At 40.8% G+C, this 12,255-nt stretch overlaps 2 protein-coding genes across 7 annotated transcripts in view; one reads left to right on the top strand and one right to left on the bottom strand.

The window, feature by feature from the left end:
• LOC118679325 (WASH complex subunit 2A-like) overlaps positions 1-12,255 on the bottom strand; it is a 72,153-nt gene that overhangs the window by 37,468 nt on the left and 22,430 nt on the right. For all 6 annotated transcript variants that reach the window (XM_036355922.1, XM_036355924.1, XM_036355925.1 and 3 more), the window contains 6 exons: positions 9,856-9,966; positions 8,982-9,063; positions 8,305-8,373; positions 1,805-1,923; positions 1,030-1,087; positions 3-62 (listed from right to left, as the gene is read on the bottom strand). In XM_036355922.1, coding sequence (XP_036211815.1) covers positions 3-62; positions 1,030-1,087; positions 1,805-1,923; positions 8,305-8,373; positions 8,982-9,063; positions 9,856-9,966 — 499 coding nt within the window. The remainder of the gene's footprint in view (positions 1-2; positions 63-1,029; positions 1,088-1,804; positions 1,924-8,304; positions 8,374-8,981; positions 9,064-9,855; positions 9,967-12,255) is intronic.
• LOC118679308 (cytochrome c-like) lies at positions 10,176-10,621 on the top strand. Its single transcript, XM_036355895.1, has 2 exons — positions 10,176-10,272; positions 10,320-10,621. Exons 1-2 carry the CDS (start codon positions 10,176-10,178, stop codon positions 10,619-10,621), a joined length of 399 nt encoding a protein of 132 aa, XP_036211788.1.

Raw genomic sequence — 12,255 nt, 5'->3', positions numbered from 1 at the left:
ACCTAAAAATACAGAAACTGCTCCAGCTGGAATCTTCTTTCCGGGTTTGGAGGATGAAGACACTAAAATGAGAAAGAATGAGATAACCATTTCAACAAAGAAAGTAACTTTTCTTGTTAAATGCACCTTCCTAAAATATATGCAACATGATAAATAGCTACTAAAAGGCCCATTAGAGCTAACTTTTCCCAAAAGAGGCATTTTAAAATTCCTTAGTATCTTCTCTACTGACGACTACTTTCTTGGTACTAATGCCTTCTCAGTGGCGACTGCCATGGAAAATCACTGTGCCTGGGCAGACGGGGTTGGCTGCAGAGCAGTGGGGGCAGGGACAGAGCAAGCGGGGCTTCCCCACAGTGCCCCTCTGCCCATTCCTGTTCGTGAGAATGAACAAGGAAAAAAAGCAAAAAGTGAAAACATCAATGAAAAAAATGAAGACAATACCAGGAACAAAGGAAAGAGGCAAGTCACCGATGCCAAAAAGTGGAGAGCAGGAACTACGACAATCAAGGCAGCATCGTAGCAAGCCCCAAATCCAACAACTTGTGGCCTGAGGAGACCAAGTTGCTTAAAATAACTAATTCCCAACCCCCAAGAACTACCACAGATCTAAAGGAATACCATTTGTAAGATTTTAAATTTTTTTGTGTGCTTTTTAAAAAGTCCAGATTATAATGCACACTTGGTTGGGGAATTACTGATCTCAATTTCCACGCAGAATTTTAGGAATGTTTCTTTAAGTTGATTAAATTAAAATATCCTCAATACTGATAGACATTCATAAAATCAAACAGGAAAATACTCTAAGAGGTAAAATTGTGGTGTGGGTTTACAGTTGGTACTCTGTTTTTTTCTAAGGCAAGAATTAGTGCAAATAAACTACTTTCAACTAGACCAAGGCAAACACAAGTTTCTTGCCTAACAAAACAGCAGGTCTGGGAACAACCTCGAGGATCCCGCCTCCTCATGGGAAGTGAGCCGCTTTGGAAATCTGTAGAAAGCAGCACGGGAGCCTCAGGCCAAGCTCACCTTCGTTAGGAGCGGCGCCAGCTTCTTGGCTCCGAGGGGCTTCCACGAAGAGGTCACTCTGGTTGTGATATGGATACAACAGAATTCAAAAAGCAGAGGCAAAGGTAGCTGCATTTGAGGCTTTCTAAAGAAAACTACCTTGTAAAGTTTAAAGGTACATATATATTGTTTTGCCAGAAAATCAGTTCCAAAGTGAAGACTATGGCAAAATCAGACCCTTAAATAAGTTAGGTCTGTCCAGGAATTAATTACAAATGTGGAAGAAGAATAGAGAGATAAGCCCTAGCCAGTTTAGTTTAGTGGATAGAGCATCGGCCCATGGACTAAAGGGTCCCAGGTTCCATTCTGGTCAAGGGCACATGCCAAGGTTGCGGGCTCGATCTCCAGTAGGGGGCGTGCAGGAGGCAGCCGATCAATGATTCTCTCTCATCATTGATGTTTCTATTTCTCCCTCCCTCTCCCTTCCTCTCTGAAGTCAATAAAAATATTAATAAATAAAATAAAATATTTAAGTAAAATATTTTAAAAGAACAGAGTAAGAAACAACTGCCAATCAAGTAAATTGTTCACTATTAATACTCTCCCATCCTCTCCCCACCTAACAAAGGGCACCAGGATATTACAACTTCTCTCTTGTGGTTCTTAGTCCAAAATCTCCCCAAATATAAAAGCAGAAGCAACTTCCAACTAAGAAGCCATCTTTTCCCCCTCAAGGAACAAAGTGTATTTCTTCCACGACACAGCTATGGAGGGCTTCAGATCAGCAAAAACTCACCTCCTCATCCTCATCATCAAAAAGCCCCTTCCCTCCACTGAACAGGCCACCTCTAGAGCCAAATGGCGAGAAGTCCTCATCGGTCAGCTTGGGGGGTGTGAACAAGTTATCTTCTTCATCTAGCAAACAGAAAGAAGGTTTTGCAGGGAGAGTGTAAGCTGGGGTTGGAACTCAAATTCCAAAGGTCAGCCTTTACAACTTCTCTGAAAGTGGCATGAAGTTTACCTAACCATATGTAACAAGGGATATTTGAATGTCAGCAGTCTGAGAAATTTCAAACAAAAACTCATTAAACAGTCCACTCAATCTCTTACAAGGCTCTCTCAGTTCCCACCTCAAGTCTGTAAACCTCTGGAGCAGGTAAGTTCTGTACTTGATCCCCTTCATCTACATTTACTTCTTTTGAAGCAAGTATATCATTCCATTACCATTCCAGACCCATCCTACCAAGAATTTGAGGGAAGGGGCAGACTAAACACCAACACATTACTATTTAATATGAAAGAGCCGCATATATTCTTTGTTTAAAAAATGCTAGAGTTCCCTAGTTTTTATACTTCCAGAGAATTCCAGAAAGACAGCTACACATTCTAGTAAAATAAGTAAATCAAATCTTCACAGCATTTTTCCTCCCCATCTATCTCTCCTCCAAAAGCATGCTTTCAAATGCTCTAAAAAACGAATGGAGAGACAGACCACATTTGTTAAGCACTTAAAGTGCACTTCATGAATTATGTGACATTCCTGAGTTAATAGACACCTAAAAAAACAGAATTGGGTGATGTTAGAAAAATGGCAGCATGAGAGGTCTCCTTAATCTCTTCCCTTAAAGTTTCAACAACTTGACCAGCCATAATTCAGCAAAGGATTCCTGTTCAACGCACAAATACATCTGAGAGATCAGGCATTAAAACTTCTAAAGGTGGGCAAATGGGAACAAATCAAGAAGGTGGGAAAAGAGAAGAATTAAGAGGATGCCAAAGACACAGCCCAGAGCTCGCAGCCCTGAGGTCTCTGCAGGCCTCAGCCCAAAAAGAGGAAAAGAATCAGGATGCCATTGGCACTCCCTTCAGCCAGGAGCAGAGACACAGTGAGCATTCCTGCAGGAGTCGTCTGCAGGAGCTGCAGGTGAACCAGTGGCATGGCAGGAATGAAGCACTGAGGGGCAGTCATGGTTGTCTGGCAATCAGCATTCAAGACAGAGAAACCAAGCCATGGAGCCTGACCGCCTCCCTTTACCCCCCCGAAGCTGGCAAAAGGCCCCAGAAGAAGCTATAGCAGTGAGTGTCTGGTTGCAGAGCACACTGTCTGCAAACCAGAGAACTTGGTACTACAGAAACATGTTTCCCCTTAGCAACAGGTGCACTCTGCACTCACCCGTGTCAGGTGCAGATACACAGAGAGGCTACTAAGGTCTGCCAGTCACTATTACAGGACAGAAAGCAACAAAGGCAGCAGCCAGCTTCCCCAGCTCACCCTAACCCCACCCATCACAGCTGCACTACTGGCAGCATCTGGGGACAGGGAATAGCACTGGGATTTGGAACCCCATCACCCACCACATTCCTTCATGGGATTGGTCCCTTGAGACTCAGGGGACCTGGACACAAATGACACCCACCACCCCAGGAAACAGGATCTTTTCCGCCACTCCACAAAGATCTGAAGAGCAAGAGTAGCGCAAGAGAACTAAATAACTTGTGCTTCCAGGTCACCTACTAGAGAACAACAGGAAGGCTTCTCATCAGTGTACTGGAGAAGTGCCTCCCATACATCAATGCCTAGGCAGCAAAGAAATCCATCAAATACCATGAGTAACCAAGGTCATGAGGCAGCTCAGAAAGAAAATGAAAAAATCTCCAGAAAATAAGCTTAAAGACATGGAGAGATGTGATTCAAATGACAGAGAATTCAAGATTGCCGTTCTAAAAAAATTAAGCGAGTTACAGGAAAACACAGGCAGGCAGTTTAACGAACTCAGAAATGGGATCAATAAACAAAACAAGTACTTTGCAAAAGAGACCGCAACTTTCAAAAAGAACCAAATACAAATTCTGGAGGTGATGAACTCAATAAGAGAGGTAAAGAATGAACTAGTGAGCTTAGGAAAATAGAGCTGACCAGATGAAGGAAAGAATTAGTGATATCAAGGATAGATATCTAGAAATGACACAGAGAGAAGAAGAGAGACTTGAGCATTAAAAAAAAAAAAGAAAGAAAGAACTCTCCAAGAACTCTCTGACTCCATCAGAAAAAGCAATACCGGAATAACAGGCATACCAGAAAAAGAAAAAAAGAGAACAGAACAGAGAGCCTATTCAAACAAATAGTTGATGAGAACTTCCCAAACCTATGAAAAGAACTAGATCCACGAATCCAAGAAGCAATGAGAAAACCTAATTACCTCAATCCAAAAAGGCCTTCTCCAAGACACACTGTATTACAACTGTCAAAATTAATAGCAAAGAAAAAATTCTCAAGGCAGCCACAAAAAAAGAAGACAGTAACTTATAAAGAAAATCCCATTACATTATTATCAGATTTTCAGCAGAAACCCTACAAGTTAGGACAGAGTAGAATCAAATATTCAAACTACTGAAAGAGAGAAACAGCCAACAATAATATATCCAGCAAAGTTAGCCTTTAGATCTGAAGGAGAAATAAAGGCTTTTCCAGACATATAGGAGCTGAGGAAATTTATCGCCAGAAGACCTCCATTACAGGAAATACTCAAGCAGTTATATTCCCTGAAACACAGAACAAAAGGTCACAAAACTCGAGTCAGATCACCAGCAGGCAAACAGAAGCAGGATGTTACAATGCTTTTTAGAAGAGGTACTATAGTCCTGCCTGGTGTGGCTCAGTTGGATGGAGTGTCATCCCATGCACCAGAAGGTCTCAGGTTTGATTTCCGGTCAGAGCACAGACCCAGGTTGTGGGTTCAATCCCTGGTCAGGGCACATATAGGAGGCAATAGATGCATGATTTTCTCTTTCACATCAATGTTTCTCTCTGTATATCTCCTTCCCCCTTCCTCTCTCTCTAGAATCAATGAAAAATATAGGGTGACCCCAAAAATAAACATACACACTTGAATAATTATTTCATTTTCAAAATTGAGTTATCAGCTGCTAAAGTATTTATAGACATTTTGGAGACACCCTGTATATCCTCAGGTGAAGATTAAAAAATATATATCCACTACTTTCCTATATAATAACAATGAAACTTCATTAAAAAAAATGGAAAAAAATTCCTTTTGCAACTGCAACAAAAAGAATACCTAGGAATAAACTTAAAGAAGGATGTGAAGAACCTATATATTGAAATTATAAAGCATTATTAAAAGAGACTGACACAGTAATTGAAATGGAAAGATATTCCATGTTTATGGATTAGAAGAATCAACACAGTTAATATGACCATATTACCCAAAGCAATACACAGATTTAATGCAACCGCCACCAAAATCCCAATGTGGTCCAGCCAGTGTGGCTCAGTTGGTTGAGCACTGCCCCATGCACCAGGAGATGGAAGCTCAATTCCCAGTCAGATTACATACTCGGGTTGCAGTCTCAATCCCCAGTAAGGGGTGTGCAGGAGGCAACAGATAGATGTTTCTCTCTCATTGATATTTCTCTCTCTCTGAAATCAACAAAACCATTTTTTAAAAAAAATCCCAATATGATTTTATAAAGAAATAGAACAAAAAAGAATCATCAGATTTGTATAGAACCACAAAAGATCCCGAATGGCCAAAGCAATCCTGAGAAAAATAAACAAAGAGGGAAGTATCACACTACCTGACTTCAAATTATACTACAGAGCTACAATAATCCAAACAGCATGGTACTGGCAGAAAAAGAGACAGAGTGACCAATGGAACACAACTGAGAGTCCATAAATAAAACCACATGTATATGGGCAAATAATTTTCATCAAAGGAGCCAAAAACATGAAATGAAAAAAAGAAAGACTTGCCCGGCCCATGTGGCTCAGTGGCTGAGGGTCGACCTACAAACCAGGAGGTCAAGGTTTTATTTCCGGACAGGGCACATGCCCTGGGTTGAGCTCCATCCCCAATAGGGGGTGTGCATAAACAAGCCAATCAATGATTCTCTCTGATCAGTGCTATTTCTATCTCTTTCTCCCTCTCCCTTCCTCTCTGAATTAAAAAAAAAAAAAAAAAAGGCCCTTCAATAAATGGTTCTGGGAAAACTGCAAAGCCACATGCAAAAAATAAAACTACACTACTATTTATCACCATTCACAAAAATTAACTCAAAATAGATCAACAACCTATACAGAAGACCTGAAATAATCCTAAATAATAAAAGCCTAATATGCAAATTGTCCCTGCCTCCTCGGGGCAGTGGTTCAACTGAGAGTTCGATCACTTGCTATGACATGTGCTGACCACCAGAGGGCAGTGCAGAACACATGGCAGGCATCGGTGATGCAGTGCTGGCAGCGGGCAGCAATGGAGGCACTGCAGGCCCCATGGGAGCAGGACCGCAGCAGGATGGTGGAGTAGGTGAGCAGGCAGGACAGGTCAAGGTGGGTGCGAGCAGGGGCCCTATCACTCCACTGATCACCCCGCAGACTGCAACCAGCGGTGGCGATGGGGAGTGAGGCCTGCCGCCTGGCTCCCAGGCACTGAGGGAGCCAGGCGGGAGGCCCAGCCCTGATTGATCGCCCCGCAGACGGGATGCTGGAGCAGGTGAGGGGGCAGCACCAGGCCAAGGCAGCATGCCAGGCGGGGCTATGGGGCTGCAAGGCTGGGGGCGCGAGGTGGGACCCGATCTCCGCAAGCCACCCCGAGGGACTCCACCCATGCACGAATTTGTGCACCAGGCCTCTAGTAAATTATATAAAAGAAAACATAGGTACTAAACTTATGTTCCTTGGTCATAGAGAAGATTTTATAAATTTGACACCAAAGGCAAAGGAAATAAAGGGAAAAAGCTTCTATACAGCAAAGGAAATTGTTAACAAAACAAAAAGACAACCAAATGGGAGAAGTTATTTGCAACCAACAGCTCTGACAGGAAGTCAATATGCAAAATACAGGCATAGGCAAAATTAGGTTTACAGTTGTGAGTATGCAATTTTTTCTTGTATTATTTATTAATTACTGTGTTATATTCTACACGAACAACTACAAAACTACTTTTTCCCATCCCCATATATAAAGAACTCATAAAATTCAACACCAAACAGACAAGCCAATTAAAAAATAGGCAGAGGAATAGCCAACAGATTAATGAAAAAATGTTCAACCTCTTTAGCTATTAGGGAAATGCATATCAAAATTATGAAAGCCCTGGCTAGTTTTGCTCAGTGGTTAGAGTGTTGGCCTGCAGGTTCAATTCAGTCAACGGCAGGTACCTTGGTTGCAGGTTCAATACCCAGTCCTGGTTGGGGCACGTGCGGGAGACAACCAGTCCATGTCTCTCTCACATCACTGTCTCTCTCTTTCTTTCCTCTACCTCCCTCCCTTTCACTCTCTCAAAAAAATCAATGAAAAAAAATATCCTCAGGTGAGGATTTAAAAAAAACACTACAATGAGATACTATTTCGCACCTGGTAAAATGGCTATTATCAACAAGACAAGTAACAACAAGTATTGGAGAGGTTGTGGAGAAAAAGGAACACTCGTTCAGTGCTGATGGGAATGCAAAGTGCCACAGCCACTCTGAAAAACAATGTGGAGGCTCCTCAAAAAATTAAGAATAGTGTTACCACATGACCCAGCAACCCCTCTTCTGGCTATCTACCAGAAAAACTCAAAAACATCCTACCTATATAATAAAAAGCTAATATGCAAATTGTCCCTTCGACCAGGAGTTCAACCAGGGGGCGGGGCCAGCCTGCTAATTGCCTGTGGCCCCACCCCCCTGCCAGCCGGACCCATGAGTGCACAAATTCGTGCACCGAGCCTCTCGTTTATTCATAAAGATACATGCACCCCTATGTCCATTGCAGCATTATTCATGGTGGCCAAGACATGGAAACAACTGAAGTGTTCTTCAACAGATGACTGGATGTGTTACATATATACTACTCAGCCATAAGAAAAGATGAAATATTGCCATTTGAAACAACATGGATGGATCTTGAGAATATCATACTAAGCAAAGTAAGTCACAGAAAAGTTAAGAACCATATGATTTCACTCATATGTAGGATATAAAACTGAAAGCAACAAATGAACAAACAAAAGAACAACAAAAACTCATAGACAGACAACAGTATGGTGGCTACCACAGGGAAGGGGTTGGGGGTAGGAAAGGTAAAGGGGGTCAAAAATATGGTGACAGAGATGTGACTTTGGGTGGTAAACATACAACGCAATATACAGATAATGCATCATAAGATTGTACACTTGAGGCCTGTATAATCTTATTAACCAATTTCACCACAATAAATTTAATTCAAAAAAATAAAGAGGACCCTGGAGGCACTTCGTTAAAAGAAATGAATTGAGAGAAAGGCCTACCATCTGAGGGAGTTCTTCTTTCCTTCTTCTCTTTCAGTGTCTTCTGAGGTTTTGCTTCTGTAGATAAGGCTTGAAGAATATGTCACAGTTTTAACCATACTCCATCTATGCTTAGTACCTATCTATTGATTTTGTACACATGTATCTGCTATCCTCATGACTCCTAAGCTCAGAGCAAGCCATTCAACTTCAAACTTCAGCTCCACCTGACCACTTCAGGCAGTGCCTGACAAAGGTGCCTCTTTTTAAGCAAAAAGCCTCAACTTACATATTAGGGTCACATGCATAACAGGTCTGCACCTGCTGAAAGAACTGTCCTGACATATTCCCACCCTGTTAAATCATTAGAGTACACTGTACAGTGCAGTTTCATTTGGTCAAGATATTGGAGTAAATATTAAGCCAGGGATTCTTAATCTGGGGCCCATGCTTCTCTGCGTTATCCACTGATCCCCTGAAATTGCATATACAATGTTATATAAATACATATTTGTGCGTTTGGGGTGGGGGCCCACTGTGTTTAGTTATCAAAGAGTATAACCAAAAACAGAATAAGAAGTACAATGTAAGTCCCTTGTGCTTTAGTAAACCTAAACAGAAAACTCTGCCCTCAGAGAAGTTTCCGTTCTTCCCACCACCACCATGTTAACTCATCTCAAGGTGGGGAGGAGGAGTACCTCTTTGTTCCTCTTCCATCTGGCTTGTGGCACCCACTTTGATCCGAGCAGCCAGCTCATCAGCAAAGGACGTGGGTCTTTTCTACAGGCAGAAGAGACCGAAAGAATCACTTTTTGTAACATACAAAGTAATACAGTTTACTTTTGAATATTTAACCGAATTTTCTAAATAATGGCAAAGGAATTGAAATGATGAGAAAACAACGTTTAACTAATTAAATTTAAACAGATGTACTCCAGGTGATGAACACACAATACAGTGCACAGATAATGTGTTGTGGAATTGTGCACCTGAAAGCTGAGTAATTTTGTTAACCAAGGTCACCCCAATAAATTCAATATAAAGGGGAAAAAAAGAAAAATGATAGGGTGGTGAAGGCCTAGGGCGGGGGGCAGCAACAGGCTGGAGGGGGTCAATGAGGGGAAGAGGGAGACATATGTAATACTTTCAACAATAAAGATTAAAAAATAATAATAAAGAAAAATAAACATATGCACCCTATACAGATCACCTGAGATGGGTGTTCCTTCGAAGAGAAGTGCTCCATATTTCTTTATTTTTTTATACTTCAAAGAGCTAGGTATAAGAAAACTATCATGAAGTCTTTGGGGGGCGGGGGAGGAAGTATTAGGGTCTTAAAACTCTGGAAATGAATATATTTTAAATGATCTGACTTGTAAAACTGTAACATTTGAAACAGAAAGTGATACTGGCTAGGTAACCTGAGATGCTCAACCATTATTTTTAAAAGTGTAATTGAAAATACAAATATGATGTAAAATAAGATGGTTACAAATATAAACACAATACAAGGAATGAGGCTTAGGTACTACTTCTAAACCTTGCCAATAGGTAGCAACCATATTTTCTTACAGGTCTAGGACTCTGTTCAATGTCCTCAATATCTTCCTCCTCCTTCTCAGAATCAGCGAAGATGTCACAGCCATCATCATCCTCTTCTTCATCACTTATTTGTGCAGTGTGCTAAGAGTATAAACCACCAGATTAGAATTGTTAGATAAGGTCACCAAGCTGAAAAAGAGATACTGCTACTTAGCTTTTTGGCAAAAGTGTAAGTTCATTAAATGCAGCAAAAATTATGAAGCAGTACATGTGCTAGAACAAATAATACACATTTATTTTTAGCACAAGAATAGTGACATGAGATATTAAAAATATCCATCACTAGAAAAATGATTAAACTAAATCAGTATCATCCCATCTTAATAAGAATACTAATACTCAATAAGAATACTAAAGGAGTTAGAGAGCCGGACATCTGGCTTGCGAGTGGGAATCTCCATGTCGCGCGTGACTAACGAGCGATTTTAAAATAGGTGATGTTGAGAAGGGCAAGAAGAAGTGTGCCCAGTGCCATACTGTGGAGAAGGGAGGCAAGCACAGGACTGGGCCAAATCTCCATGGTCTCTTTGGGCAAAAGACAGGTCAGGCCCCTGGATTTTCTTACACAGATGCCAACAAGAACAAAGGTATCGCCTGGGGAGAGGCTACACTGATGGAGCATTTGGAGAATCCCAAGAAGTACATCCCTGGAACAAAAATGCTCTTCGCTGGCCTTGAGAAGAGTGCAGAAAGGACAGACTTGATAGCTTATCTCAAAAAAGCTACTCATGAGTAATAGCTGGCCACAGCCTTGTTTGTGACAAAGGTCTCATGACTCTTTTTTATGTGTACCATATTTAAATTGACTTCCTACACCAGAATTCAGACATGAATGGCTAATAGAGCATTTCTTCCAGGCAGTCCTGATTTAAATGAGATTGGCTTGTGGTTAAATGAATATGGCCAGCTTTTTGAGCTTTGGTGATAATTTTGGTTCAGCAAGCCCTGTCATTGTCCTTCCTTCTAAAAATATGATTGAACTTGATTCCTAGTGTTCAGCTTTTCAAAGAGGTGGTGAGTGCCATCTCAGAACCTGCAGGAGACTGGCTTACATTTAGATTTCTATGATTGGTTGTATGAATATGTTTAAATTCTGAGGAAAGCCCTTCACTGTCTCTTAGACCTGCAAGACTTGCTTGTGTTTCAAGTTGTGTTCATCGGCCTGTTAAAAGGAAGGGCGGCAGATGAGCTGGCAGTGACCATTTTATCTCTTTGGTCCCAACTATACCAATTTAATAAAATTCCGTGTATCTAAACTGCTGCCTTTTACTGAATGAAAGGCATTTTAGTGTGGTATATGTATAATAACAAATAAAGAGTATTTAACACTTCTACGTTTCATAGATAACCTCTAAGGTCAGATGCTTTTAAAATTCAGCGTGACAAGGTACAGTAGCAAACTTTGTGAATTCTTTAAGTCAGACTAAGTTATAATTCAGGATTGTCTCTTTTTTTTTCTTTATTGGTTAAGGTTGTGTCCGTAACGCCCCATTGTCCCCCCTCACCCCCCTCAGGATTGTCTTGAATAGCTATTCACTGACAATATATGTGTGTGATTGGTAATGGTGCTTTTTGCCAGCTCACTAGGATTAAAGTAGAGAATAGATCATTAACACAAAATGGTAAATTATGTCATCATAAGGCTTAAGATAATTAAAAACAAAGTCACAGATAAAAAAAAAAAGATTACTAAAAGGATAACTTGTAATAATTGAAGAGCTATCCAAGGAATCAAGTGAAAAAACTCTGAATGATAAACCCAGTATGGTACTCTGCACCCCCCTCACCCCTACGCCATCTGCACGGGCACAGGTATACTTGTAAAAACAAAGAAAAACACTTGGATATATACACTGCCAGATCATAACACCAGTTACCTCTAAAGGATGTGAGAGGATAAAGACTGGAGGGCTCAAACTAAGCTTTATCTGTGAAGCTCTAAATTTTATAAAAGCAGCCACTGGTGACCGACCAGTGTGGCTCAGCAGTTGAGCATCGACCTATGAACCAGGAGGTCATGGTTCGATTCCCAGTCAGGGCACATACCCAGGTTGCAGGTTTGTAAGATGTGCAGGAGGCAGCTGATCAATGTCTCTCTCATCACTGATGTTTCTATCTCTCTCTCCCTCTCCCTTCCTCTCTGAAACCAATAAAAAATATATATATTTTTAAAAAGCAGCCACTGGTATAATTGTTTTAAAGCATGTCTAATGTTTAAATTAGTTCAAATTAATTATATATTCTTTCTAGTTTGCATCTGCAAGCATTTGGTGAATAAAAAACAGTAATCTAGTTACTAAAAAATAAAAATAAAAAAATTTTAAAAATGCCAGGCACCATGCTAAAAATCTTTAGAACTCTGAGGTTAAC

This window comes from Myotis myotis, unplaced genomic scaffold (assembly GCF_014108235.1).
Source record: "Myotis myotis isolate mMyoMyo1 unplaced genomic scaffold, mMyoMyo1.p scaffold_m19_p_24, whole genome shotgun sequence".
Taxonomy (NCBI): domain Eukaryota; kingdom Metazoa; phylum Chordata; class Mammalia; order Chiroptera; family Vespertilionidae; genus Myotis; species Myotis myotis.
The sequence above is the reverse complement of the archived record's forward strand: the minus strand, read 5'-3'. Positions and strand labels throughout refer to the sequence as shown.

Excerpts from the sequence above, each read along its gene's own strand:
- LOC118679308 (XM_036355895.1), top strand. The coding sequence starts at position 10,176 with ATGATTAAACTAAATCAGTATCATCCCATCTTAATAAGAATACTAATA. Across the intron at positions 10,273-10,319 it reads GCCGGACATCTGGCTTGCGA|GTGATGTTGAGAAGGGCAAG; the intron begins GTGGGAATCTCC and ends ATTTTAAAATAG.